This window comes from Chelonus insularis, unplaced genomic scaffold, assembly GCF_013357705.1.
Source record: "Chelonus insularis isolate UGA/USDA-ARS -01 unplaced genomic scaffold, ASM1335770v1 contig_384_pilon, whole genome shotgun sequence".
Lineage (NCBI taxonomy): Eukaryota > Metazoa > Arthropoda > Insecta > Hymenoptera > Braconidae > Chelonus > Chelonus insularis.
The window spans coordinates 117,673-145,330 of NW_023276541.1; the positions used below are offsets into that span (position 1 = coordinate 117,673).

General features: G+C 27.1%; 1 protein-coding gene across 1 annotated transcript; it reads right to left on the reverse strand.

Moving 5' to 3' along the window:
• Positions 1 to 563: 563 nt before the first annotated feature.
• On the reverse strand, positions 564 to 26,706 carry jeb (jelly belly). The gene is made up of 4 exons (XM_035084262.1): positions 25,012 to 26,706; positions 21,623 to 23,286; positions 2,087 to 2,247; positions 564 to 1,771 (listed from the first exon to the last, which is right to left on the reverse strand). The coding sequence occupies exons 2-4, from the start codon at positions 22,527 to 22,529 to the stop codon at positions 1,712 to 1,714; spliced, it is 1,128 nt and encodes a 375-aa protein (XP_034940153.1). The 5' UTR covers positions 22,530 to 23,286; positions 25,012 to 26,706; the 3' UTR covers positions 564 to 1,711.
• Positions 26,707 to 27,658: the final 952 nt, after the last annotated feature.

Below are 27,658 nucleotides of genomic sequence, written 5' to 3' on the forward strand. Positions count from 1 at the left end.
AGTTGTCGTAATTAAGTTTTGCCATAAATTCATTGCAATTGATTGTTGTAATTCATTTAGAACAACTAAATGACTTTATTGCAAATTTATTTTTTCAATCATTTTTATTATTATTTCATTTTTTATATTAAATTATTGAAATTTAAAAAAACAATCAATTTATAATTATATTCTATTATCAACTAATCTTATTTGTAATGTAATTTATTGCAATTTTTTGATTTCCCGTAAATAATTTGAATATTGCTAAAAGTAGCTGTACTTAGTTGATTGTAATTAATTATTAAAACTAATTGAGTTATAAATAATTATAAACATCTTTTGCATCAATCCATTAATAATAATTTAAATAAACTACGTAACTAAATATGTTATGTACTAATAGAGATTAATGATTGATTACTACTTAGATAAATGAAGAACAATGTTAATTATAAAAAACTTTCAGTTTTGTAATTGTAACTAAAAATATCAATTTTACATTTATAATTATAAACAACACTTTACAATTGAAAAATCTGAGTATTAATTCAAAAAATTATCAAACATTTTGTTTCTTTTTTTATTATCATCATTTATCACTAATATTAGAAAATAATTTTTACTAAAGTATAACGGTGTTCGGCCAGCCCGATTATATTTTTATTATTCATCCATTTCCATTTTTTTTTTTTTATTCCATTTAACATTTAGACTTGTATAGTAATTCATTGACATGAATTATCTTTATTATTATTATTATATTATTATGATTATTTGGTATTTTTATTTATTTTTTTTTTTGTTTTTTGTATAAGACTACTATTTTTTTTTATTAAGTTACTATAAAAATAAACTGCTGAAGTAAATAGTCTGACCAACGAAGTTATTTTCTGGCAATAATACCAGAGACTATACACATACATTTACTTTACTGTACTCAGTTTAGTTAATTAAATAATGAGTTTATTCTATTTAAGTGACTCAACGACTTTTCGTCATCTCTTTTATTTTTTTTTTTTTTTTTACATTTTTTTTCTTAATATTATATAATTATTCATACCATCAAGTTTCTTTCTTAATTATAAAATAAATACTTCTAATTAAATTCTGTCTTTTTTTTTATACCTCTTTCTCACTCTCTCTCGCTCTTTCTTATTTTTTTTCATTCCCTTTTTTTGTCATAAATGAGTATGACTGAAAAGTCGTTGAAAGGACCAGATAGATATTGATAGAATTGACATGTACTATGATATATGCTATTTATTTATACTATATTGAAATTCATGAAAATCAAATATATAAATCATTTGTTTCTTTTTCCATATAACTCGATTATCTTTGGTTGTCTATTAAATTCAGTTGTCAAATATTTTATCTTTTATAATTTTTTACTGGGCAATAGCGAGGGTAGAGAGCATATTTTAAGTTTTTTCCTTTTCTCCTCTTTCATTTATATATATCTATATATATATGTGTGTATATATGTCTGTATGTTTGTTTAGTATTCTTCCATTTAAAATATACAACAAAGTATAGAGAAGGAAGATAAGAAATATTACCGGACATAGGAGTACACTCTTCACAATAAAATATTTATTGATACGTTGAATTTGACTCCTCTTGTTTATTTATCTTCTTTTTTCTTATCATTCAATTATTAATGAGTCGAGTTTGAATAAATGATGGTGAGATGAAAATATATAGGCAAGAATGAAATAACATAAAATCTTTAGCGGCCTCTGACCCATCGTAATAAAGCCTCTGCTAGCACATCTAAATGTGCTTTTGTCTGAAATAAAAGTAGAAAAAAAATATTAATATTTGCGTGACTACTAATATAATAGAAGGGTATGTATACATGAACACACAAAACGAGTAAAAAGTTTAGCATTTTTTAACTGATAAAACAAAAATAATTTCTAAATTTATGATTAAATTCAAGAGCATTTAATTAAATCTATAGCTGTGTCAGAATGAGACTGGACAGAGTATATTTAAAAGCTCAGTACACTCGTGTATGTATAGTAGAGTAAACGAAACAAAGAGAGCACGTGATAGAGGTCTTTTAGTGGTCAGACATTTAGTAACTAGTAGTGTTACTCACGGTTTTGTAGAACATGCAAGCTTGCCGATCCTCATCCTCTCCCGTTGGACAATCAATAAATCCATCACAGAGTACATGATCGTCAATGCAACGATACCTGCCCATTCTGTCGGGTGTTGGACAAGCAAACCTCTCCATACCATCCTCCGACGACGGACATTCTGTTAAAAGCAAAAATAAAATCACCATTTATTAAATGATTAATGATAATTTTTTATAATATCAAAAATATTTAAGTACTATCGAAATTGAGAGGTCATTTAATTTCTTAAATTAAGAGTGTTGGATTATGTAATTTCATTCATTCTTAATGCGCGCAATATTTGTCATGCGCAACAGGTGGTAATACAAGAGAGTCAACTGGCATCTATCTCTCAATCAGTTTTATTGTTACTTTATAACTTCTAAAGGATTATTAAATGGTTGATTGATTGCTGCTAAATCTATTTAGTATTCATTATAAATATTATGTACGTAATTTATGTCATTTATCGTTGGCTTGTAAATGACTTATGACACATTTGCGTTATTTTCGTAAGTGAATTATGTCTAATTGAATATTAAATACCCCATTAATTCTTTAATATATTTCGTGTTAAATACAGCAAATTTCATTCCAGTTAATCTTGTCTGCTTTTGGTGGGCGGATAACATGAAAATATGAATTTTAATTCTTTTATGTCTTTAATATGAAAAATATAAATTTATTTATTGCTGAGTTTTGGATTAATTATTTAGTATGCGTTCGTAATTAATGGTGATTTATTATTTTTTTTACTTCTCTAGAACCACAATGTAAAGGTAGAATATTATCTTCATCAGATTATGAGGATTGATATCAAAAAGAAATTTCATTAATCTCACATGAATTCAATTTATTGAAATTTTTAATTATTTTTTAACCGTTTTTTTCATTTGATTATCAATCAAAACAATCATTTGTGATTTTTGGTCCGTGAAAAATAAACTTATAATAAATAAAATGAAAAATGAAAAACTCTTTTTTCCACCTTAGTAAATTAGGCTGAAATAAAAATGAAAAATATGAGTATATAATCGTTTCATATTAAGTGGAATTAATAATTAAATATGATTGATTTGAGTAAACCCTAAGTATTATAAATAATTTATGATATTTAATTTAATACATATCTATGTATTGAATCAAAAGACTTTTTTTTTTCTTGATATTGATTGTCATATTCATCAGTTTACGCGATTAATAAATAAAGATGATTTTTTACTTTATTTTGATAATAAATACACTAAGTATTTGGAGTTGCGCTGCTAAAGAGATTAAAATAAATTCCTCAGGGTGTTGTGATTATGAATAACCATCATTATTTGCTATTATTATTACATAAATGTTTAATTTTGTAAGCTCTAGAGACTGTAGAGTCATTAATTCATTTACCATAATTATTATCATCATTTTTAATGTGAAAAAGTTCTTTTGTTATGGCGATAATTAAATATTTCAGCTTTTGAGTGAGTTATTTGGAAAGTTTTTGAAGATAAATTTGGTGTTTTTGAAGTTATTATTCCTCTGAATTTGATGTTAATTAAAAATTTATATGATGCTATTTCTGGTAATATATATTTCTGCTATCGTGAATATTTCATCTATTTGACTCTTCGCAAAAGTCTTATACTCTATATTTAGAATAACTTTGGCAAAAAAAACACATGGAAATTGATATCGATGGAGTTTAGACAGTTATAAGTGCAGAAAGTGCTAAAAGTAATAACTGTTAATCCCCTGAAAATAATAATAAATGACTCTAAAATGGCAAATGGTCACGCAATGAGCAAAATGTGTTTACTTATAACTGAAATAAACTGGGAATTCCATTTGTTTTATGATTCACTTTTTCTCAATTATAAAACTTAAGAAGAGGTTATATGAAATATTATTGAAGTGATACCTTATTTTTAACTTGATTTATAGTTTTTTCTTTTATTCATTCTTGAGATGCTCTATTTAATTTATAATGTATTTGTATGTAATTTATTTAATAAATAGATATTTTTTTTTAAATTAGGACATTGTGACATATTTGTGGAAATTTAAAAATGGATAGATATGAAGATAAAGCCATGTGATTTGAACAGTATCCAGAAAAATTTTTAAAATAAAAAGAAAAACTCTTTAAAAGTTTATTAATGTTATATATTTTATAATCTAGTTTTCTCTTCACTATAAATAAAATATAGATAAATTATTAAATATAATTTTTTTTATTCAACAATATTTTATCTTCATTATATGATTTTTCTTTAATCGTCTGTATTTTTTTATATTTATGTTTAACATTTTTCTCAATCATTTTTCTTTGACTTTATTAAATTTTTACGTCGACACATACTGTTAAAAATAAATATAAATGTTACATTTTATGAATATGGCTTTTTATAAATGTTAAACATTATTTATAGCTGAAAATTTTTCTATTTAAAATTAAAAAAGAAAAAAAAAAGTAAAGAAAAGTTTTTTTTTAGTCAATCTCTGGGTAATATCAGTGATATGAGCTCTTTTAGCTATTTTTAATATTTTATATTATCTGCAATATAATTCATGCAGCAAAGAGATACAAAAAAACTGATTAATAATATGGAAATGAATTGTTCTTAGCTTTAAAAAATCTACTGATTCATCAAAACGTTCATTTTTCGGGAAAAATGCAGTTATTTGAATATGATCCAAAATCAAAAATTTTCCACTCTATTTCTCTAGATGAAGAAAAAGAGAGATGTAGTCATTTTTACCATGTTTTTTTTTTGAGAAACTGACTCGTAGATTAATGGAACTGGTTGAGCGTATTTTCTTATGATTTGGTCATTTGTTAAAAATTTCAAGATTTTACAATAAAAAAAAAGAACTTTCCAAATACCACTGACGTTTCTACTAAATGCTTTTTTTAATAATTCAATTCAATTTGCATTTTTATCTTTTAAATTCTGATAATAAGTATCCGTAAATACTGACGACATGTCATTTAGAATGATAATAATAATAGTAAATAACACATCTAATTTTTAAATCAATAATAATAATCAGTATAATACACAAATTGTTATCTAAGATGATATAATGAATAATTATTTCCGACAGGGCTTTAGTTTCGAAAGTATATATGTATATGTATATGATGTTTCCAATATCCGAGAGTTCCGGGGTTAGATACAAAGTTGTACAATATTCATACTACAGAATGAAGAAATTTTAAAGCGAAATACAAACTATTACCCTTAGTTTTGCACTCATTTACTTCAAAAGTCATAACAATATTCTCTAAACAAACAACTGGACCAATAAAATTAGAAAAAAAAATATCCAGCATACACTGCAAATTAAAAAAGTACATTTAATTAAATATTTTGAATAAAAACATTCATTTAAATGTTTAGATTTGCAATGATTGTTAAATAAAATAATAATTTCCAATGCCATTATAATAAGAGAATGTTTTTTCTTTATCATTTAATTGATACTATATTTATTTAACTTGTTATTTTAACTTAGTCTCTTCTCTGAATGTGGCCTTTAATTATTCTTCACATGATTTCCATCTAGTCTATTGTGCATTATTTAATAAAATAAAGTTGTTAACATTTTTTTTGTAATGCCATCTTTGGCACATTGTGATCCTATCGCAATAGTTAATACTATTAGGTCTGTATGTTATTATAAATAAATAATTAAACAAATAATAACTTTTAGAATAAAATTAAATGATAAATAAAATAAAATAAAAGACTTTGGAGTGTGATATAAAATAAAATAAACGAATCAATGTTAATAATTAAAGTCTCTAGTCAGGTACTCAGTTCGTTAGTATAATAATGATATCACATCCCATCATAAACGATAAGTCGGTTATGACGGCATAAATTGCAATAACAGAGTACATGAAGTACCATGAATACAAGTAAGCTAATAGGTTTTATATACCGCAATGCATACTCGTGTATGAAGGAAAAGGTAAATAGACTTTTACCTTGATGTCATACGACGCATTACATACACTTGATACCCGACCTAACATTGTTGTGCTCGACGTCTGAGATTCATTACTAAAATTTAACAAGCAACCACTTTATATTATGAATTTACATTCTAATCGAGTCATAACAACATTGTCATTCTCTTTCATTACACCTTCTTCATCAATAATAAATTTTAATTGCGAGAAAATACTCGGTAATTCTCTTGACTTCTTAACACTATTGTCTAAATGATTCGCATTACAATTTGAATAAAATTATTCTTTTGGTCTTAAATTATTTTCAAGTCTTTCAATTAGACATTAATGAATGAATATATAACATTAGAAAACCAATGACAGATTGAAAGTCTTAAGAAAGAAGAATGAATTTAAAAAATGAGATATAAGAAAGGTTATAATTATAGCACAGTCGAGTGTAAATTTAAAAACGTTGAGAGATAAAATATTCAAACGTTCGAGGGTCATGAATGAGTTAAAATTAATCCTTGAATGATACAGAAAATTAATTTAATTCACTTTTTTTCTTGTTATTAAGAGAGATAATACTAGTCAGATAAATTTATATAAATACATGATTGTTCAAACTTCACAGATGTTTCGTGAAAAGTTGAAACGATAGATCCATAATGTCCTGATTTGAAATAAAATTTCTCAGGTGACATCATGTGAATTGTACATGCCACAGGTAGGTGGTGAGTTTACAATAGATCGATAGTTTCTATACTTAGACCTTTATTTATTCCATTTCGTTATATTCAACATTACCTTTCATGAAACTCTAAGTTAAATATGACTTGACCTGTGTTAAGATGTACAATGTAGAATAAGATAAATTAATTCACACAATAGTGTCAACATAATTTCTATCATTATTCTATCAGTTTTTATCATTACTAAGAACAAAATTAATTAAATACTTTGAATAATAAGAATTTAGTTTAATTTAGTTTTTTAAATGATTTATCGTTAAAGAAAAATATTATTAAATGATAATAATAATATTAAAATAATACTTTAAGTATAATTATATTCAAAATAATAACTTTATTATTGAAATAATAATAATTGAACATTCAATAATACTTGGTATGAAAAAAAAATAATATAACTTTTTATTATAACTATTATTGTTTGATATACATATTTAGATTTGAATGGAAAAGATTTTAGATAAAGCAAAAGTTTGAAAGATTCCATTAAAAATATAGCTAATGAACTGAAAGATTACTAAAACGTATAGATGCTGTTGGAAAGAGTAATTTTAAGTCATTGAGATTATCTTTGAAAAAAATTGAAACAATTTGTGAGAATACTATATCGTATAAAATTTATTCTTCCACCAGTATATAAATATATATATTTTAACTTCTTATTACTTTCATATTGTATTTTGATTTTTTAATTTTAACAAAAAAAAAAAAAAAGATTTTTAAAACTTTTATGCAAATAGCGTAGAACTATTTTTTATTTTTAACGTAAAATATGTTGTGGCGTGTGACTAAAGTCACAAAATCTCTGAACACGATAAGTCAAATGGTCAAGTAGCCAATCGATACTTCAAAGTACCTTAAAAGTTTTCAAGTAAAATAGTCAAAAAATAATATGAGACTTGATAAAATGATTATTATCCTTTTTGTTTGTTGTTATAAATATAATTTTCCCTATCAAAATAAAGTCATTACCCTCATTTACATTGGTATTCTTATCCATTTGAACAATACAATTGTTAAAAATAGCTATTGTAATTTCGAGGTTACTCAGCACTAATCTACTTCCCTGTTTGGTCTATAAATATTTTTATAATGATCCATAAAATTACTTGCGTGTTAAGTTGAAAACAACACGAAAAAACCTCTACTATGTATATCGAGTAACAATGTATCAAAAGCTATTACATAAAAAACGTCTTTTGATTTAAATATGATAGAAACAGTTGGATGTTTTCTACGAATTTGCATGCACTAAATAAATGCTTTTTAATAGTAAATTGTCATAAAAGTATAATTTAGATATTTAAACTTTTTACTAAAATGTTTCATTGAAATTCATGACAATGATAATTGAATGAATTTTCTCCATAAATTTATCACGCTAGAATAAACAATTTAATTAGAATACTGATGATGCTACTTAGTATTTGTTGCCTTAAACTCCAAATCGTAGTTAAAATAATTCATAAATTATTAATGAATTTAATGTAAAAAATTAATTTATTATGTATAAGAACGATTAATTTTTAAATGTTTAAAGGAGATAAAAAATATAAACTTAAAATTAAATGTTAAATGTGAACGTAAAAACGTATTTAAGGATAAGATCAAAGAAACATCAAGTCAACTGTTGAAAGTAAAATGGTCAATCTAAGTTCAGTTAACGAGTTTTCCGTGAAAAAATGAGGGTAAAAAGAAGGAACAATTTTTAAAGACAAGCTAAAGAAAAAATAAAGAAGTGTACAGAGGAGAGAAAAGCCTGTGCTAGTTATAAAAATTCCCAGGCACTCGCTCCTTCTTCTTCTTCATTTTCTTTCTCACTATATACTAGCTTTCCTATGTAGTCTGCAAGGCGCCAGTATGACCTCGACGCTCTTCCCTCTTGGAAGAGTATTCCTGAGATTATTTTATCCTGTAGCAAAACCTTTGGTAAAACACAGAAAAGCTTTCGTTCACTGAGAAAACCCTGAACGAAATACAATATAAGAAGGATCAGAATGATTCTCCATAATGTTAGGATAATATATTCTTTGTATTGTGCATAAATATTACATATATTTATTTTTAACTTTTTGAGATTTCTTTATGGGTGAATGTTATGGATATGTAATGCAATATATTTTAATCCTAAAATATAAATTGTGACATATATGGTACATACACTTTTATAGTTTCCAGTTTAGTCAAAAATTATTGATGCTAAATCTTAGCACAATGTGAATAGGAAGTGCTTGTCTTTATATCTAACTGAGTTTTTAGATTTTATTTATGATGATTCTTTTCTACAACAAACTAGATATTTATTTTGTCAAGTTTAAAATTAAATAAAATAACGTCTAGTAGAATTAACATCATGTATAAATGAATGTTCAATGTATCAATGGATGACGTTTGATTTAGATAAGTTAGTTGCTTGAAAAGTAGTTTATTTATACTTGGAATGCTATTAATATTCATGAATTGATTTAAGAGGATAATTAAAAAGATAGAAACGAGCTAGAAATGTTGTGGTATCTATTTAAACTATAAAAAATGACTTAATAATAATAGAGATATTATGAGTCAATTTTTTTAAAGTTTAAAAGTTAAAATAATAAAAAATATCATTAATAGCAACATTATTTTCTTAGTTATTAGATTTTCATAAAAAGTATGTTAATAAATAGTAATTTTTCCTCCAATTTATTTAGTTGGAAGTTTCAAAGGAACCACAGGTGGTAAAATTTTCCCTACTGGGTAAATATACTCAGCACACTATGGAGATGAAGTTATGAAGTTAAAAACTAATAAAAGTTCAATAACATAAAAGTTTATTTATAAAGTTTCAGAAACAGGAAAATCAATTTCTATTAGTAGGAAACGAAGCCAGAAATCAGGTTATTATATCATGAGCTAACAGTTTAGTTTTATTTTTATCATTTCTCCTTTTACTTAGGTATTTTTAGATTGAAAGATAAAAAGAATTCAATAAACTCATCATAAAATGCTAATTATCCAAGTTCTTATTAATTAATTAATTATTTCCTGTTAATTAAATTTTAAAAAGCTTCCTAAAAACTTTACTAGAAATAAAATATTTAAATAGTTAAGGTACAACTTTTATCCTTATTTATCGAAAAGGAATTTCATTTTCTTTTGGATATAAAATTACTTAAAAATTTAATTTTATAAAATCTCATATAAAGCAGATGAAAATTTTTGAAAAGCAAACTTTTCAACTTATATCGATTCGAACTCTATGCGAAATATCCTTTTAACAAACTTGGCTCAAATCTAAATATAGTTCCGAACTTTTACTTCACTTCATATAAAAAAATATTTCAAATTAAATCCCCCTATCCAGAGACATGTTTTAAAAATATTTTCAAATAAAATACACTTCCATGAATGTTATGACTTTTTGATAGAATTGTAAAACATGTAGGATCAAAAGTAAAGTTTTCTATAAGATCTTCCAAGCATGATACAACATCAGATATTTTTTTATCATTCATTTGTCATCATTATCATTCACCTATCCATTTATTTACAACAAATATTCCAATTGAAAGTAGCTAATTAATTAGAGACTTGTTCTAAAAGTATTCAACTGTATACAAATTACAGACTCGACTTTCAACCACCATTTACAATCCACTGAAAGATGTTTCTACTTCAGACAATTCTCCAAATGTGAATTAAATTGAAAGTTGATTCAAATGCTATTCTAACAATTTAACAATAAAAAAAGATAATAATTTAACTGGAGAATGATGTTTAATAGAATGTACAAATATATACACTAGTGTCGAATAGAAAGCATAACATAAAGCTTAATGATTCATATATCTTTCTTTATTGCTGGTATATACGCATTTTTTTATTGGGTATAGTTTCCACAGCACAAAATCCTTGGTTATATATCTTCTTTATTTACTCTTCATATGAAATACCACTTTATAAAAATGAAATACTGTGATATTTCATATTAAATATACCACACTGCAATGTACTTTTTATTGCTCAAAACTAACAAACGTTCATAATTTCATTGAAAAGAGTTTCAGATCAAAGTTAATACTACTGTAGTCTAGAATTTTAATGTGATATGATTAAAAAAAATGTTCTGTTACTGTAATAGATTTAAGATTCGTTCTCTCAACTGTTTTAATTGCTGCTTTCTGATGAATAAACCAGTTGTGGGTTTTAAAATATTCATCAACTACTTCTAACTGACGTATAAGAATTCATGTTAAGATAAAGTATGCTAATTGTTTTTATCATTAAAAAATGTTTATCAAGTTTTTGGAGTTAATTTTGAAGTTAATGATCATTAAAGTGTCTTCCATTTTATTATTAATTCATTCTTAATTTTTTTTAGTAAGATTGATGCATGTAAGTTGCTTTTTTTTTTTTTAAACTTTCATGATATTAATTCATCAACAGGTTTAATATTGGAAAATGATTTCAGCAGTTCAAGTGAAACTAAATTATTACTACGACAAGAATTTAATGTTAATCCTATAATTGAATAATGTGTTCATGAAATTGAATAATAGGACTTTTTTAGGGGAAAACTAGTATTCGATATAAGACATAATCATCTTAAGGGTTGGTTAAAAGGTTACAGGGTGTTCAATTTTTATTCAAACTAAAAGGTCATGGTTATGATCTATAAAAACTTTTATAAATAACTAAAACAATGTATTTTTGTTGATAATCTTAATAAGTAAAAAAATTTGAATAAAAAAATTAAGTCTATAAAGGAGTCTTTATTTTATATAGTTCATTTAAAAGTGTATAATTTATTGATAAAATGTTGGAACAAAAGGAGACTTCATTACTCAATTATTTATCCTTTATTATAATATTATTTTTATCAATAAAAGTATTGTAATTAAATACCTCACTTACTTTACAGGTATGAAATGAAAGTATGCAATAAAAAATAGACATGAAAAAATTTATAAAAGTATTTTAATAAAATTGAAACAACATTTAAAATTGTATTTCAAAAGAAGTAAAAATAAAATAGCAGTTTTTTTCTCTTTAATTATTTAAAAACTTTTCATATCATAAAATAGCATAATAAGAAGAATTTTAGACTAAATTATTAATAAATAAATGATCAAATAAAATGATATATTCACAACATTAATTGAAATGTCAGAAGCAAATTGTAGATCATAGAGAAAATCAATTTAACAGTAACTTCTTGGTAAATGTTGTAAAATAAGTTAATTAGTTACATAAAGTTTTGTGAGAGTGTAGTTGGTTTAATTTAGCCCCAAGTTGAATAACTAGTGATTCGCAAATTTGACTGATTATCAGTTTGATTATAAGTGCTTAGATGGCACTCAAACTACCTGTGACCTATGACCTATACGAGTTTCATTGAGTGATCATGACACATGAATATATGTACATAATATGTATAGACGTGTACATCAGTGACATCATATTTTACAATATAGTTAAACATTTAATGCATGTACGCATCGTGTATTGAATAAATTCCATATACACACAACCCTAAAACGTACATGCGAATGAAACAAACATCAGAAATGAATATGTCGTAACTCCAACGTTCAATACAAAATTTATTTCAAGCTATTCTATTGACATTTGTCGATAATAATAACAAATATTTGATGATATAAAAAAGTGAAACGAGAAACCGTGTCTCTTTGTAGTCATGTAATATTTTTGTTAAAACGGAATATTGTAAATTTTTGTTATTTATCTATTTTAAAATACACTTAACAATGGGATAAAGAATTTAATTAACTTTTTAACTAATAAAAGTTTTAGCATTAATTTTTTTTAAACAAATAATCGGATTTTTTAGAATTTTTTTTTTGCTTTATTATTTTGTATCAAATTGGAAAGGAATTATTGAGTTCAGTGCTTTTATATAAAAAACATTTACATCATATTCCTTTTAACGTAGTTGAATTAATTAATTTGAATATTTAAGTTGATGCTGTTGATTTGTTATTTAATGTTATATGCTATAAAAAATTATGAATTGTTCAATTTTATCAGCTTTACACCATTTTAATACAAATTTCTGCAGTTTAAATAAAATTAATGAATTAATATTATTTTATTATTTAATTTTGAATTGTAAAAATAAAGTAAAAATTAAAGTTATGAAAACAATATTTGATTGTACAACAGAAAGATTGGTTTGTAAAAAGCAAAAAACAACAAGTAATAACGATAAAAAAATAATTTAAATAATATTACACAGTTGACTGCAAAGTGGCTGTTTAGTAACCAATTGTACAGAGTAGTAGACTAAATTGAATTTTATTTAAAGGATTTTCTTTCTCAATTCTTGAGTAAATTATACTTTAGCATCGTACGAAGTTAAAATGATTCTTTTGTTGTATGGTGTTACACGTCATGTTCATAAGGAAGAAAATATTTTAGTGAAGGGTGCAAAGTGGAAATTGAAACTCATGTTATGTGTGTGGGTAGTTGAAATCAATTTAAGGAATTTCATTATTTGTTAAAGGAAGAGTAGGTTGTCCCGAAAATAGATAAACTTCATTCTTCTTATCACTTAAATTCACTCAAGTAATTTTTCCTTATTTTATTTCACAAACCAACAGAAGATATTTAAAATAAATTTAAATATCTAAAATTAATCTTATCTATTTATATATTACTCTATTCGCTTCCTCAATTGAAATAAGAATGGACTATTATCAGAAAACGATAATAATCAACCTAGTGACTTTTGTAATTATTTTATGTCTGACCGCAGCCCGATAATTCCACTAAATTTTTTCTCTTCACCGTTTAAATATACCACAACGAACTAACTATCAGCCGTTAACATGATTTTAGTTTTATTTTAAACAAACAATGTCCATTATTTTACAAAAGAGATTGGAAAAAACAATAAGAAATTATTAAGTATAAAATAATAAAATGAATGTTAATAAAACGTAAAATAATTTGATTTTTTGCCATTTTTCACTTAATTTAGCGTTAAATTTTCATTTTTAATCAAATATCCCCTTATTATTTCAAAGTAACTTTATTCTTACATACATCACACTATTATGACAAGTAATAAAGATGAAAAATATAGAATGCAGCTTCTCGATAACTGCACCAGTCGTACACTTATACTGTATACATACAGGTCAAAGCACTGACAAAGTAAAACAGTTAAGCCGCAAGTAACAGAGACAAGGATGAAAAAAGAAAGAGAGCGCGATGCATGTAGGCATTGCACGGAAGTGGAATAGGGAATATGTAGCTCGAAGTGCATTGGCAGTTAGCCGAGAGGCGCCCTCACCGAGTGCAACGGACGCTTAAGAGCGGCGCCGCTTATGTCACTCTCATCCCCCACATTCTTTAGCGAAACCTACTCTCAAGTCTAGGCGCGTTCAATGGTAGTTTCCAGTCTGCTTGTCGACTTGCCCTCTCTATATTACCCTTCTCTCTTTCTCTCTCTCTCTCTCTCTCTCTCTCTCTGTACTAGCTTTGTATCAATTGCTTCTGATTTCTCTCATTAATTTCCACGTCAACGGCATGTCAACGTCACAAAGTTAATCATTTATTGGACTAAATCCAGATTAATTGTAATATCAGAACCTCAAGAATATTTGAAAAGATGGCAAATCCTTTTTTAGTAACAGTCAAGTAATTAAAGCTGTCTGATGAATAATTTTGTCTGATAAAAAGGATTTAGAGGAATTACAGAAATAATGTGACTTAGAATGAGGATTAAAAGTTACGTTTCATTGTTGTGAATAAAGTTATTGATGAAAAAAAGTTTTATTAGTTGGGTTTTAAAAAATATCGAAGAAGAATGGTAGTTATGAAGTTGCTGTAGAAGTTGAAATTGTTCAGAAAGAAAATCCATTGTTGCAACAAATTGAGGATTTTCTTGATTTAAATGGTTTTGAATTGTTTTAATAGATTTATGCAAAGTCAAATTTACAAATAACCTAGGACTATATGGTTTTTATCAAAACTAGAATAGTATTTTTATTATCACTATTGAAAATGAAATACTAGAGTAAAATTGATGTTCAATTCTTCCATTACAATTAAAAAAAATAATATTTTTTGAAATTTTAAAATATCTGTCAGTTCTTTTTAATCTGCAGTGAATTTTAATAAGAAATTCTGTTTGATTTTTAACTTAATTTCTTAGATCGATAGACTTTTCGTGTGAGCACATCAGAATTATTCAAGAACAGATCTCGAGAATCTATTGCAGCAACAGGATATTGCTTTTCGTGTGATATCTCAATTAATGAAACAACTAGATTCTTTTTTCAGTTCATCATTGTTTAAAACTATCTTGTAGATCTGACAAATTCAAGATTTAACTATTTAGATAAAAAAACATCCTATCTTCTATTGACTCTTAAAAGAAATTAATTAATGAAATTACTGAAGAATATATTGGTAGAAAAAATATCAATCACGTTAGGTTAAAAAATGGACTAAGTTGTAATTGATTATTTTCAAGAGGTCATTGTATTAAAATGAGTTCAACAATAAACATTATGGAACAAATATAATTGAAAAATTTATTAAATCATAAAAGTTTTTACAGGTTTATAGTATTCATGCCCTCTATTCAAATGCAGAGAGTTTGGAATTAGAACTAAGTGAAACGAAAATTTTTCGGAGACTTTATGATTGTTTGTAAAACTTCCAACATTGTCATTGATCACAAAAACCGTTGGCTTATGAAATTATCAAATTTATTACCACAAAAATAACAACTCATAATTTGTATAATTTAAGGATACTTTAACATTACAATTCAGTTTATAACTACTAATTTACAAGCGTGATAAAATGTTTTATTATGCAGATGGTGTTAATAAATTTTCATTTTTAACTCAGAATAAATTGTTAGAATGAAATTGCAGTTTTTTCTTCAATATCATTCTTTACTCGAATTTTCAGTTATTTTTTGGCCATAAAACTTTCAAGAATGTTCAGATTTCTTTCAGACTACTTTCAATTTGGATTATCAATTAATGTTAGATAACAATTCCACTGTTCCTGTTATTGAACTATTGTCGATGCAATGACCTCTTTAATCAATACAAAACTTTCTCAACAGTATCTTATGTATGTATTCCTATGCTTATCTAGGAAAATTGTAATATCAATTTCACCAAGAAAATTAGCATAGAATTAATTATCTTTAAGAATTCTAAGATGTTCATTCTAGTTGAAAGCATTTTATCTAGCAAAACAATGCTTTTTTTACATCTTATTATTCAATAAAAAATGGATGAAAATCCCCTACACCTTTTATAACTTAAATGATTGATTCATCAATCCTTTCTAATTCATGTTAGAAATTTCATTAAACCATAGCTTCAGGCATAGTTTGATAATTGAAAAAAAAACCTATTATCAGAGAAACATTATTTTGCATGTCATATTATATTATATTTAGCATAATATTATATGTCAGTTATGAAATAAATATTTAGAACGTTCAAGTATATTACTTGAGACTTGATTAACTATTTACCTAGATATTCAGACTTGTCACAAGGTATTACAAAGGTTTAATTGAAATAAGTTTTCATTAAATGTATCTATTAGTTTAATATTTTCAATCAATAAAGTAGAATCCTATGATTTTAAATTAAATAAATGTTCATAAAATGTTTTGATAATTGAATAAATTCATAACTGACAGGTCATGTAAATAGATCTTTTGATTTCATGAAAGATGGAACACGAAAAAATAGAAAAAGTGTAATTTTAAAATCAATTTATTTAGTGAGTGGATGATTTTTTTTAAGTAAAGCTATAAATTTTGAAGATAAAAAGAAAGTACCCATCGGAGTATTCTTTGGGGCAGTAAAAAGGCTATATAAAAAATTGCACAGCAGTTTATTTTTTTTGTTGAACTAGCTAATTTTTGAATTACTTTAGTAATAAAAATAAATCCCAATCAGATAAATGTTTGGTTGTGCAATTATATAAATTATTCAGTATAGAAGAACAACAAATCTATTGAGCTAAGCATAATATTGTGCTTGGAAAATTCATTATTATTTTATGGAAATTAGCTTTTTTACCAATCAATAATTCTATCTTCTAAAATTTCATTTTTAGCTTTAATTAAATTTTTCAATTAAAAAGAATATTTTTTATAAAAGTGAATTAGGTAAATGAAGTTCAAGTAAACTTAATAATGATCATAGTAAAATAAGAATAATTAAATATTTGAATGTCCACCAACGACAAAAGAAAAAAACTTATTTGATAAAAATATTCTTGCCTTTTCATCAGACAACATTATTCCCCTTATTTTCAAAACTTCATTAATTATTCGATAATATTACTCTACCAACTTATTCCAATAACTGTTGATAAAGTTGTTATTAATCTTGTTTATCATTTCTTGCTTACATGACAGAATCTCTTGTTTATTGAATCGTAAAGGATTGCTATATTTAATGAATGATTCTTTGCTATTTTGATGAAAATCGATTGAATGGAATTAATTCATACGTATATGTGAGTATATATAGATAAAATAAATACAACATTATATATTGTAAAGTAAATAAGTCAAGGTGAAATAAACATTGAAGATGGAATACATGATGAAATAAATAGCAAAAATGAAATAAGAATATGATTATTATTTTATCTGATGATGGGTATGGTATGTGAATGTGTCCTATATTGATTAATCTTATACAAGAATAGTGGGGTAAAATGCATGGTATCTTTTCACAAGTAACTTTTCGTTAGTATAGTTTTTTTGTACCTAAGCTTTTATCTTTCCCCCTCCCTCCCATTTACTTGTTTATATATTTTCATGTCTCTAGTGTGGTGTACATCCCCTCTTTTATGACGAGATGAAATATTCACCTTGGCCTTATTGCTCCCGTCGGCCATTAATTATGGTCAAGACTCTTTTACTTTACTTTTTTCCTTTTTACTTACTTCCTTGTTTTAGAGACGGAATAAACTTTATATTTATATTTAAGATGTAAATGAAAATTAAAAATAACATAAGTTAATAAAAAAATTAAAAACGAAAAAGAAGAAATTTGTCAACATCGAAGGTAATTTTGCTTTTAAAATATTTTACCGGAAATTGCTTTTGGTTGGAGGAAAAAGAAACAAATGATTTTCTTTTATTTTACTCTAAAATTCATTCTTTTTTTTGCCAATTTATCAATATTTAATATCTAGGAAACTCAAGAGGTCTTGATACAATCGATGTGTTGCGAGTAATGCTGACATTTATCCTCGATGATGGTTCATATTTAGCATTGCCCTTCATTTTTCTGTCAACAAATATTCGTTATCGTTATATTTTTACTCTTCTTTTTCTTTTTGCTAATCTTTTATTCATTATGATTCCATCAGTATTAAAATGATTGAAAAAATACTCAAATTCAAAGTATGACTGGATTACAATACATCTTACAACATTATTAATAAACATAGTCTATGTTTAATTAAAATTATATTTCATTAAGAATCTTTGTAAAAAATATTTAACTTCGTTGCTGAAAATGGTGAACTTGAATGTATTAAATTACTTTTTTTTTATTATCAAAAAAAAGTTTTTATTCGGAAAAATAAATAGATAATAATTTACTTATTATAACTCGTACTTCCGTAAAGCATAAAATCATTTAACTGTATGAAATGGAATATTTTATTAAATTTATATTTTATAAAAAAAACTTTATTCTATTTTTCACTCCAACACTTTCAAATATTTAATAAACGTAAATAATTCAACAACTAGAGTGATGCAGAAGAATGAATCAAAATAAATTCACTAAAGTTTAAAGTGTGAAAAATTGCAACTGAATAATAATTATTTTTTTTACATCCATATACTTCAAATGGTTAAATTATTTTGTTTTTTTTTTTGAGATGGATAATTATTTTCTCACGCTCCAGCTATGATAATATTACTGTTGTACAATGAATTAGTAATAAAAGTAGGCTACTTTAAGTACGAAACATGAGATATCTACAAACATATTTCACAAAATCCTCAAAAAATCCACTTTTATTTCATAAATTGATAAACGATGATATGTAATGAATCAACTTTAAATTTTAAATTTAAAAAAATTTTCAACAATTTTCACTACTGAGAATGAAATTCTATGATCTGATGTAATTTTTATCAAATTCAAATCATTCTCCCCTATTACTTAAAAATATTCCATTACAATTATCTTCCCCCAACAATCTACCATCAATCATCTTCTTAAAAAAATGGTATCAAATATTTTTTCACTAACTAACTTAAATGGAGTAATCAACAATAAACAAAACCGAATACTAACCCAACTTCAAATACAGTTGAAAATAAAGCTTTACAAATCAAGCTTTCAACAAGAAACATCAATATGACCTAAAATGCTTTTCACGTATCTGATGTCATAATATAGACCATTACGAGGGACCACGTCTTTGGATGTTTTTGCAATTCTGACATCTACTGATCCCCAGAGTCTTTTAGAAATAGTGAGAGATCAAATCACTGTAAACTATAAATCATAGATTACGAGGAGCTTTACTGACATGTCGTTCGCAAGCGTCGCCACTGATTTCCTCTATTCATCCTGTGGGTCGCGACGTCCAATACTTTTCCCGTGGCGCCGTTTCCACTTTCAAGCAGCACACAAGTGTGGAACTCAACACGTACAAACAATTTTCGCGTGCGTTTTCTTACAATTTATCAACGTCTAGTGACACTTACAGTTATGCTGGTACACCGCGATGATATATCTCTTTGGGAAGTGCTGTTATTTACACAGCAGGTATTCCTAAGATTGCTTTATATTATCCAACACAAGGATTTTATCTATTCTTCACTATATACAACTTTACCATTTTTATCTAAATATTTCGGGAAATATAACAAATTAATGTTACAAAACTTTCCTATTTATTTTAATGGTTACTATTCATTTATCTTTTTTATAAATGTTGCTATCTAGCATGGAAAAGTATAATAAAACAAACGACTGAAAATGTCATGCACTGTCATCGTAAATGGAGTAATTTTTTTTCTTCTAAAGATTTCTCTTTGTAGTCTTGTAATATTATCTCTTTTCATTATTCTGCTATTTATCCACCCACACTTTTTCTTTCTTTCTCTCTGCATATTCTCAACGTCACCAACTCTTCCAGTCAATAGAAGATTAAAATAATATTCAACATTTGATGTTAGGATGGAAAATTTCTCTATGATTTTATCCTGAGATGTATTTTAAAATTGACTGACTTGACAGTGAATTTGCCTTTTTCAAGAGTGAAAAAAAGCATCTACTTGTTTAAAAAAAGTTGCATTTTATATTGAATAAAAAAATATTAAAATAGTGTTCATTTTTTTATGATTGAGTTAAACTGAAATTTATTTTTAACGATATTTTTCTATTTTTAAAAAAATCACTTTTGTAGATAAATTACAGTCAATTTTGTTCTTGAAAAATAAATATTTAAAAAAAAGAAGAATCAAAATTTTTTTCTCTCAAATTTATTTATTACTATTCAACACATCAATTTTGTGAGTAAAGACAAAAATCTGATTATTAAAGTTCTATAAAATTGACAACACCGATAAATATGACAATAAAATGTCTAATTGTTAATCAAATTGTTTCTAGTAATTCGATTAATTAAAAATGTATTTTGATTCCGCTTGAATTAACCTGTTATAAGCGCCCTAGCATAATGTGAGCAACAAGTGGGGATAAAATAGTGATAGGGTAAGTCGTAGTATGTTTATGCTATTGAGACAAAATAATATACAAGTGTTGAATAAATAAGAAAGTTTAACTTAACTCACTTTCAGTTTCAGTGGTTTTATTATGCATTATGTTATATATATATTTGAATGTTACTACAATGAAGAGATTAATTATTTATACCAGAGTAGTCAAACATTATGAAATACTAGGAGATTAGTGGATATAACAATGTTATTTTCTTTTCAAAGTGAAAATTACTGGAATGACATAAAGTGTAGGTAGTTTTAGTGAAATTTTTTTCTGGGTTGAATATTCTAGCATGATGTAACAATTCATTGATGTTAATAAATTATGAGTTAAGTTTATTCAAATTTTTTTGTTACTATTAGAGTTATATTTCAGTGAATGAAAGTCTTTTTTATAATTCAGTGGTTTGGTATTATTTGAATCAAGTAGATAATTGAGAAATTACTTCACTTGATTAAAGTTTAGGTCAAGAGTATCAAGTTCTTGAAAAAATCGATACTCTGAATTTTTATGACTTCAATAAAGTATTGTTAATCATCACTTTTTTATATTCTTATTTATTTAGTACTAAAGAATTTTAAAATAAAACTTGTACCAATGAAGATCTTGTTCTAGTCATAGAATAAAAGTTACGACATGAAAACTAATCATTTTGGGAAAAAATTCATCCTACCAATGAAAAATAGTTGACATTTACATTCTAGATTGAAGTAGTTATTCTATTTTATAGAAATAAAAAATTTGATGGATGTGCACTAGCTAACTCTGATCATCATTCAAATTAAATATCACGGAATTTGAATGTTGAATTCAAAGTTCAATCAATCCTGCTCATGTAAAAATTAGTAAAATGTATATTTATATCAAGGTAATCATTTTATCAATTTATTATATTATTAGAAATAATAGACTGAACAAAGGAAGGTAAAATTATTTTTATTAATTGAATATATCTAATCATTATCAGATCTAAATAAATTATTCAAAAATAATTGAATTCTATAAATATAATAAAAATTGATAAAAAGATAAGTTGAATCAAACTAATAATAAAGTATCAATGTGAAAACTTACCTATTTGAGGAACGTCGTATTGACGATTGCCACGTGCTGATCTGAGCATCAACTGTGACGCCATGCTGCCCATGGATACTTCAGGAATACCGGAAGTAAAAGACGATGGATGTTGTCCTTGTTGGGAAGTGGTACGGGAATCGACAGACTTTCTTCGTGTCCCGGCGACCTGATTTCTCTTGCCAAGTGTTCTGCTAGTATAGAAATTCCCAAGAGGGGATCTAGTATCAACGTTCGGCTGGATTTTCCATGGATAGCCAAACGGCTCTGGAGACCAGAGGAACGAGCTCTTGTGGGACGTCGATGCGAGACTATTTTGACTATCGATCAGTCGTTCGTTCAGACTATATTGATTCGTAAGATCATTTTGATTCAATGCTTCAGAGCGTAATATTCGCTCTGAACTTTGTTGAGACTGAGAGTGTCTACTATTATGTATCCTAGCCTCATCATCATCATCATCATCGTCATCGTCATCATCTCCAATATTATCGCTTTCTTCATTATTTATATTCACTTGTCCTTGAGTATTCAATAGATCCCGATGTGAATCTATTGATTCTAATACTGTATTTGAGAAATCATTTAGAATGGTATCACTGTAACCTCGAGGATTATTAATACCATTATTATTATTATCATCAGGTACAGCTGATCTTGCATGATCTTGATAAATATTCCAATCAGGCGGTAAATCATAAGGCCCATAATGGTACGAAGAATCAGAATCACTAGACTTTTTAGCAACTATTGAGGCCTTTTCGTTGATCGTTTGATCATTTGTCCTTAAACGATTATCAAAGCCTGATCTAATTTGGGCATGATTATGGATACTTGGACGATTGCCTAAAGTTAGAGCCAGTCCAAGACTGACATAACCCAACAGCCATATCATTTGACTTGTCATGATTCCACAATTGTTTCTTTGGTGCCACTTTACAGGTTTTGATAAACCAATTGGTTCTACTTAATTAAATTTTCTCCAAAGAGATAATTTATTTTCTATCTACCACTGCTGGTCTTATTAGGATCCAGTTGCTTACGTAGTAGAGATTATAGTCTTCTATAACTTCTTGTAATGGTTTTACTTCTATTTGCACTATTGATTTGTCATTCTGTTCATGACTAAATCCGCAAAATTCACAAATCAATTTTATTTGATGATAAAAGAGCTTTTTTTGTTTTTCAATTTTGAATTATTGGTTTTTGTACGTGATTCAAGTTTTGTAAAGAAGGAAGAAGGTTTTGACAGGGGAGAGGAAAGGAAATATGAGAAACCGGAAGGATTGCCGCAATTGTGAGGACAAGATAAGGAGGCAGAAAAGGAAGATAAAGTCTGATGGACAAGCAAAAGGAAGACTTTGAGGTCGCAAAAATGAGAAAAAAGGCAGGAAGGTATGGATAAAAGGTAACTGATGAATCAACCGTACAAGATTTGTGATATCCTTAGCAATACCCACTGATGTTTCCTTTCACTTTTTCTTTTGAATTTTTTGCTTTTTATCCTTTCGTCAAATTCGTTTCTTCTTTCTTTTCTCTCTATTTATTCGAGATGCTCTAGTTACTGCTAAGCTCAATGCACTCCAATTTTCAAGAGTTCCAACGATGTACGTAATCTCGTTTAATTCCTTGTTGAAGACGAGTCTCTTCTTCTTTATATCCTCCTGAAATCAGGTGATAATTACAAAAAGTTGTCCTGATGTTCCATTTAATAAACTCAACTGTTGATGCATATTTAAGTGGTTCATGGTGACACTGATGGTGCCAGTGTTGGTGCTGATAATACTGGTCGTCGTGATCGTCGTGCATTTGGTGCAGGTGCTAATTGTGCTTTGTTTTGTGCGTTAAGTAAACAGTATAATTATTATTTTATATGAAATTACGATTTACTATTATTTACTTTCATTCCACAAATAAAATCATATCAAGAAAATATCGTTTTTCTCATTCATCGTATTTCAAATTTTCTATTCACTAAAGTATTTACGATTTTTTATCTTCAACTCTCTATTTTTGTCTCACTCTCATACCCTTGCTATATCGTTATATTACAACTCACGTCTCAACTTTCTTCGTAATCTTTACTTCAAGTCGATTCACCTTACAAACAATGTCTCCTACTGCTACTTTAATTTGTATTTATGTTCGTGTAAAAGTTACTTTTACGTTACTTTACTTCCACTTTACTTTATTAAGTACTTTATATGTATACATATATATGTATGTATATATATATATATATAATATTTATTAATTTTTATATAAATCTATCTTTTATCTAAATAAATATATTTTCCTCTATTTATTACAATCAACAATGCAACATAACAACGCGCGTCCTTCGCGACGAAAAAGGTACTAATTAAATACTTCTAAACATCTGTTTGGACGGCATCTATCAATATAAATATGTATATAATAATATATAGACTATTACACCTTTTATTTATTTTTTTTTTCGTTTATTTAATCAATAAATATAAATATACTATTTATTTTATGTGCGTGTATACATAGAAATATTCTTTCTCCGGGTTGTAAATCGTTTAAGGCTACGTGAGTGAAAAACTGTTAGTTATAAATATACACTATTTGTTTCTAAATATATGTTATATACGTTTACAAATGTGCACTTTATACATGCTAAGGCTTTTGGTGCATTATTGTTTATTGTTTCAATGCCATGTAACAATAAATGTGAATCGCATATAACGTGCTGGTATAAAACAATACCGTGCTTATTATTTAATTTTATTTAGGTGCTTTTCAACAATTAATATACATATATGTGCGAGTACATTAAAAAATATCTAATCGAGCAGCCAAAATAAAGTTATATAAAAGTGTATTTATTTTACTTTTGCTCAATAATTAATTATATAATCAAATATATCTACTTTGCTTTGTTTATTTATTTTGACTTAGTTAATTATTTTAGATTTATTCTTTGACTTTTTTTTGTTCAATATCACAAATCTTGTGCTTTTTTTTTTCGTTTTTCAATTTAATTTGAATTATTGCAATTGTTACAATAACAACAACAAGAGCAATTTAATTGATAAATAATAACAACAATGGCAAAGTAGTAAATTATTGTATGTCAGTGATGGTAATAATAATAATAATATAAAAAAAAGGAAATAACAAAAACTATTGAGAGAAGGTTGAAATTTTTTGGCATTGAATGGTGAATGAGATAGATAAACAGTGAGAGGCCTCGAGCATTCACCGAAGAGAAGTAACAGCGGAAAAGGGCCGCGTGAGCTTCGGCATAATCAACAGGTGTCTCAAAAGTGCATAAAAAATATGGAGACGTATAGTGAAATAAATCATAGAGCGTGATATATTTGGTGGTATTTTCACTTCAAGTTTTATTTTTTTCTACGTACGCCCGTGTGCGTTAAGTTGTCGACGATGCTTTGACTTTTGTGACGACAAATCTCCAATAATAAAAGTATATGTTGGTGTGTTGTTGAATGGTAGATTATTCTTTTTAACAAATATTCCAAACGTTGTTAACTATAATTGCTGACATCTTGACATTAGAATTATTTCAGTAGTACAAGTCAACGTATGAGTGTATCACAAATGTGTCCACGTTCCCGGTAATATGTTGGTAAAAAATATATACTTCGAGCAGATGAGGTGACTGTCGAGTGACAATCCCTTGGCTCGAGTTCCGTTTATTCTCCTGCTTTTCTTCCTCCACCAAGATCACTCCCCTTCTTTCAAGTCCTCCCACTTCTGTTAAAGAGTAGTCTTGGTACTTAGTGTGACCTTTTCTTCTTCTTCTTCTCGATTATCTTGGTATTTTTCTCTTCTCTTTTCTCGCCTGCTTATCTATACGTGATGTCTAACTTCAGAATCGCAGCAGTTATTGAGGGAAAAACTACAAAGATACAATCAGAGTTGATATAAATAATTGATGTCTTGTCTTTAGTTTCTTTTGTTTTCTCAGTCACTACTAAAAGTGCCGACGTCAATGTTGGCGTAGTTAAAACCGTGCGATCATTTGCACCTGCGATTCACCCTTATACGACAGTTCCTTATTTCCTCCCACTTAATTTCTTTCTTCCACTCTCTTATATATACTTTCGTCATATACCTAAACCTTTTATTCACTCTCTTTCATCCACTTTCTTCTTCTTTTTTTTATTTTCTTACTTTTTGAAACTTTTTTTTTCCTTATATTTCTTGAACTCTAGTTTTCTTTAATGTCTTTCTCTCGTTTTTTTTTTTTTCACATAAATCTCTGTGACTCGCCTACTCTTCACCTCCTTCACTCTTGCAAAACCTCACTTCACTCACCTTTCCACTTTATATACACCTGAAGATAAATCAACGTACTTCACTGACTTTAATATTTCTTTTTTAAATACTAAAATTAAATTTCTTTTTTATTTTAAATAAAAAACACTACACACTTTTTACTATTTTCAGCATAACATGAATTATTATTTTTTTTTTTTGAAACTTCTTCAGTAATTCGTAGAAAACGTATTTGATATTTTATGTTTAGAAAAAAAAAAACAATCAAGTAAAATGTCAAAACGTAATAGGAAAAATATAATCAACAAACAATAATATGAATAAATAATGTATAGATTGGCTTCTCGACGATAATGTATCGTCGATTTCTTCAGGCACTATCAGAGGTCATTAAGAACAGCGATATCCTCGCCACCTCTCCTCGAGATTGTTAGCAATTAACCGAGTAATGAATTTAGCAAGACGAGGAAGAGAATAAGAGGAAGAAGAAGAAGTGAATATGTTATTTTTTGTTAATAAAAAACCTCCTCAAGTAGTAGTAGTTGTAGTTGTAGTTGAAGTAGTTGAGTTAAAAAATTGTTTAGATTCTTATCCTCGTGATGTAAAATGTTGAATTTGTTTCAAGTTTGAAGGATGAAAACGAAGCCGGACAGATACGCGTGTCGTTAAATGATTTTCGCGTATCTTAATAAACGAGCTTTTTTAATCTTTCCCGGCAACGCGACGGTCAGCCTCTACAAAAATCTGTAGCTGAGCCGGAGCTGTGAAGCTGTATAGTGAGCGAAATCGACGAGGGAGGTGGCGGTAGTTGGAGGGTTAGGGATGGTGGGTTAGTTTAGCGAGCGAGCCGGCTGGCGCCCTCACCAGAACTAACACCCACGCTGCGCGTCACACGTCATCATTTTAATGCGTTGCGCATCCCCCCTCAACAACGGGGTTTCATTTTCCCACCCCTTATACCAACGGCCTTCCGACCCGCACGACTATACTCTCTCTGTCGCCCTTACTTCCACTTATTTTTCATCCCCATCCTAAACCCTACTCCTCCCTACCATTCAACTACCCTTACACCCCACTAGTCTCGCGCCTTCGACCATCCACCGACATCCCCTTCACGCGCTTTTACCACTTTACTCTTTTGTTCCTAAGCACGCACCCGCACATACTCCTTTGCAAATTATGAATGTGTATAGTCTAAAAGACACTTACCTTTGTCACTTGAGTTAAGAGTATATCTAAAAAGAGGTAGAAAAATGTTGAGTAAAATTATTTTATTCCATTATTCAAAAAGTCTCGAGTCCTATTCTTTTTTACTCTTTGAGGTTGGATGGTTAAATCTAATTTTAAGAAATTTCGTCCTTTCTTTCAAAGCACCTTTCACCATTTATTTATATGGATTTGCTTTATTTACTTATGTAACATTTCGTTTTCTTCAATTACTATTACTTCTATTCTGTTTATTGTTCCACGTCCTACGTTATTTTCTTTAATGTTGATGATAATATTGAGCAATGTGTTAGGTAACCGAAGACTTGAACTGACCAATTCAATGAAAATTCATTCGATATTTGTGGATTTTAATTACAGTTAACAAAGACACTGTTATACTGGTCATTTTATTCCACTTAAGAGCTTTATCTTTTACTTACTTTGGTTATCAAAAATGCCAGTTTATTTTCCTTGTCATTACTCTCATTATTTCATGTTTAATTACCGTTAATACCGTTATCATTTTTCCCACACAAATTGTAATATTGATGTTTTATT

Excerpts from the sequence above, each read along its gene's own strand:
- jeb (XM_035084262.1), bottom strand. The coding sequence starts at position 22,529 with ATGACAAGTCAAATGATATGGCTGTTGGGTTATGTCAGTCTTGGACTG. Across the intron at positions 2,248-21,622 it reads ATACGACGTTCCTCAAATAG|AATGTCCGTCGTCGGAGGAT; the intron begins GTAAGTTTTCAC and ends TGCTTTTAACAG. Across the intron at positions 1,772-2,086 it reads CTTGCATGTTCTACAAAACC|ACAAAAGCACATTTAGATGT; the intron begins GTGAGTAACACT and ends CTTTTATTTCAG.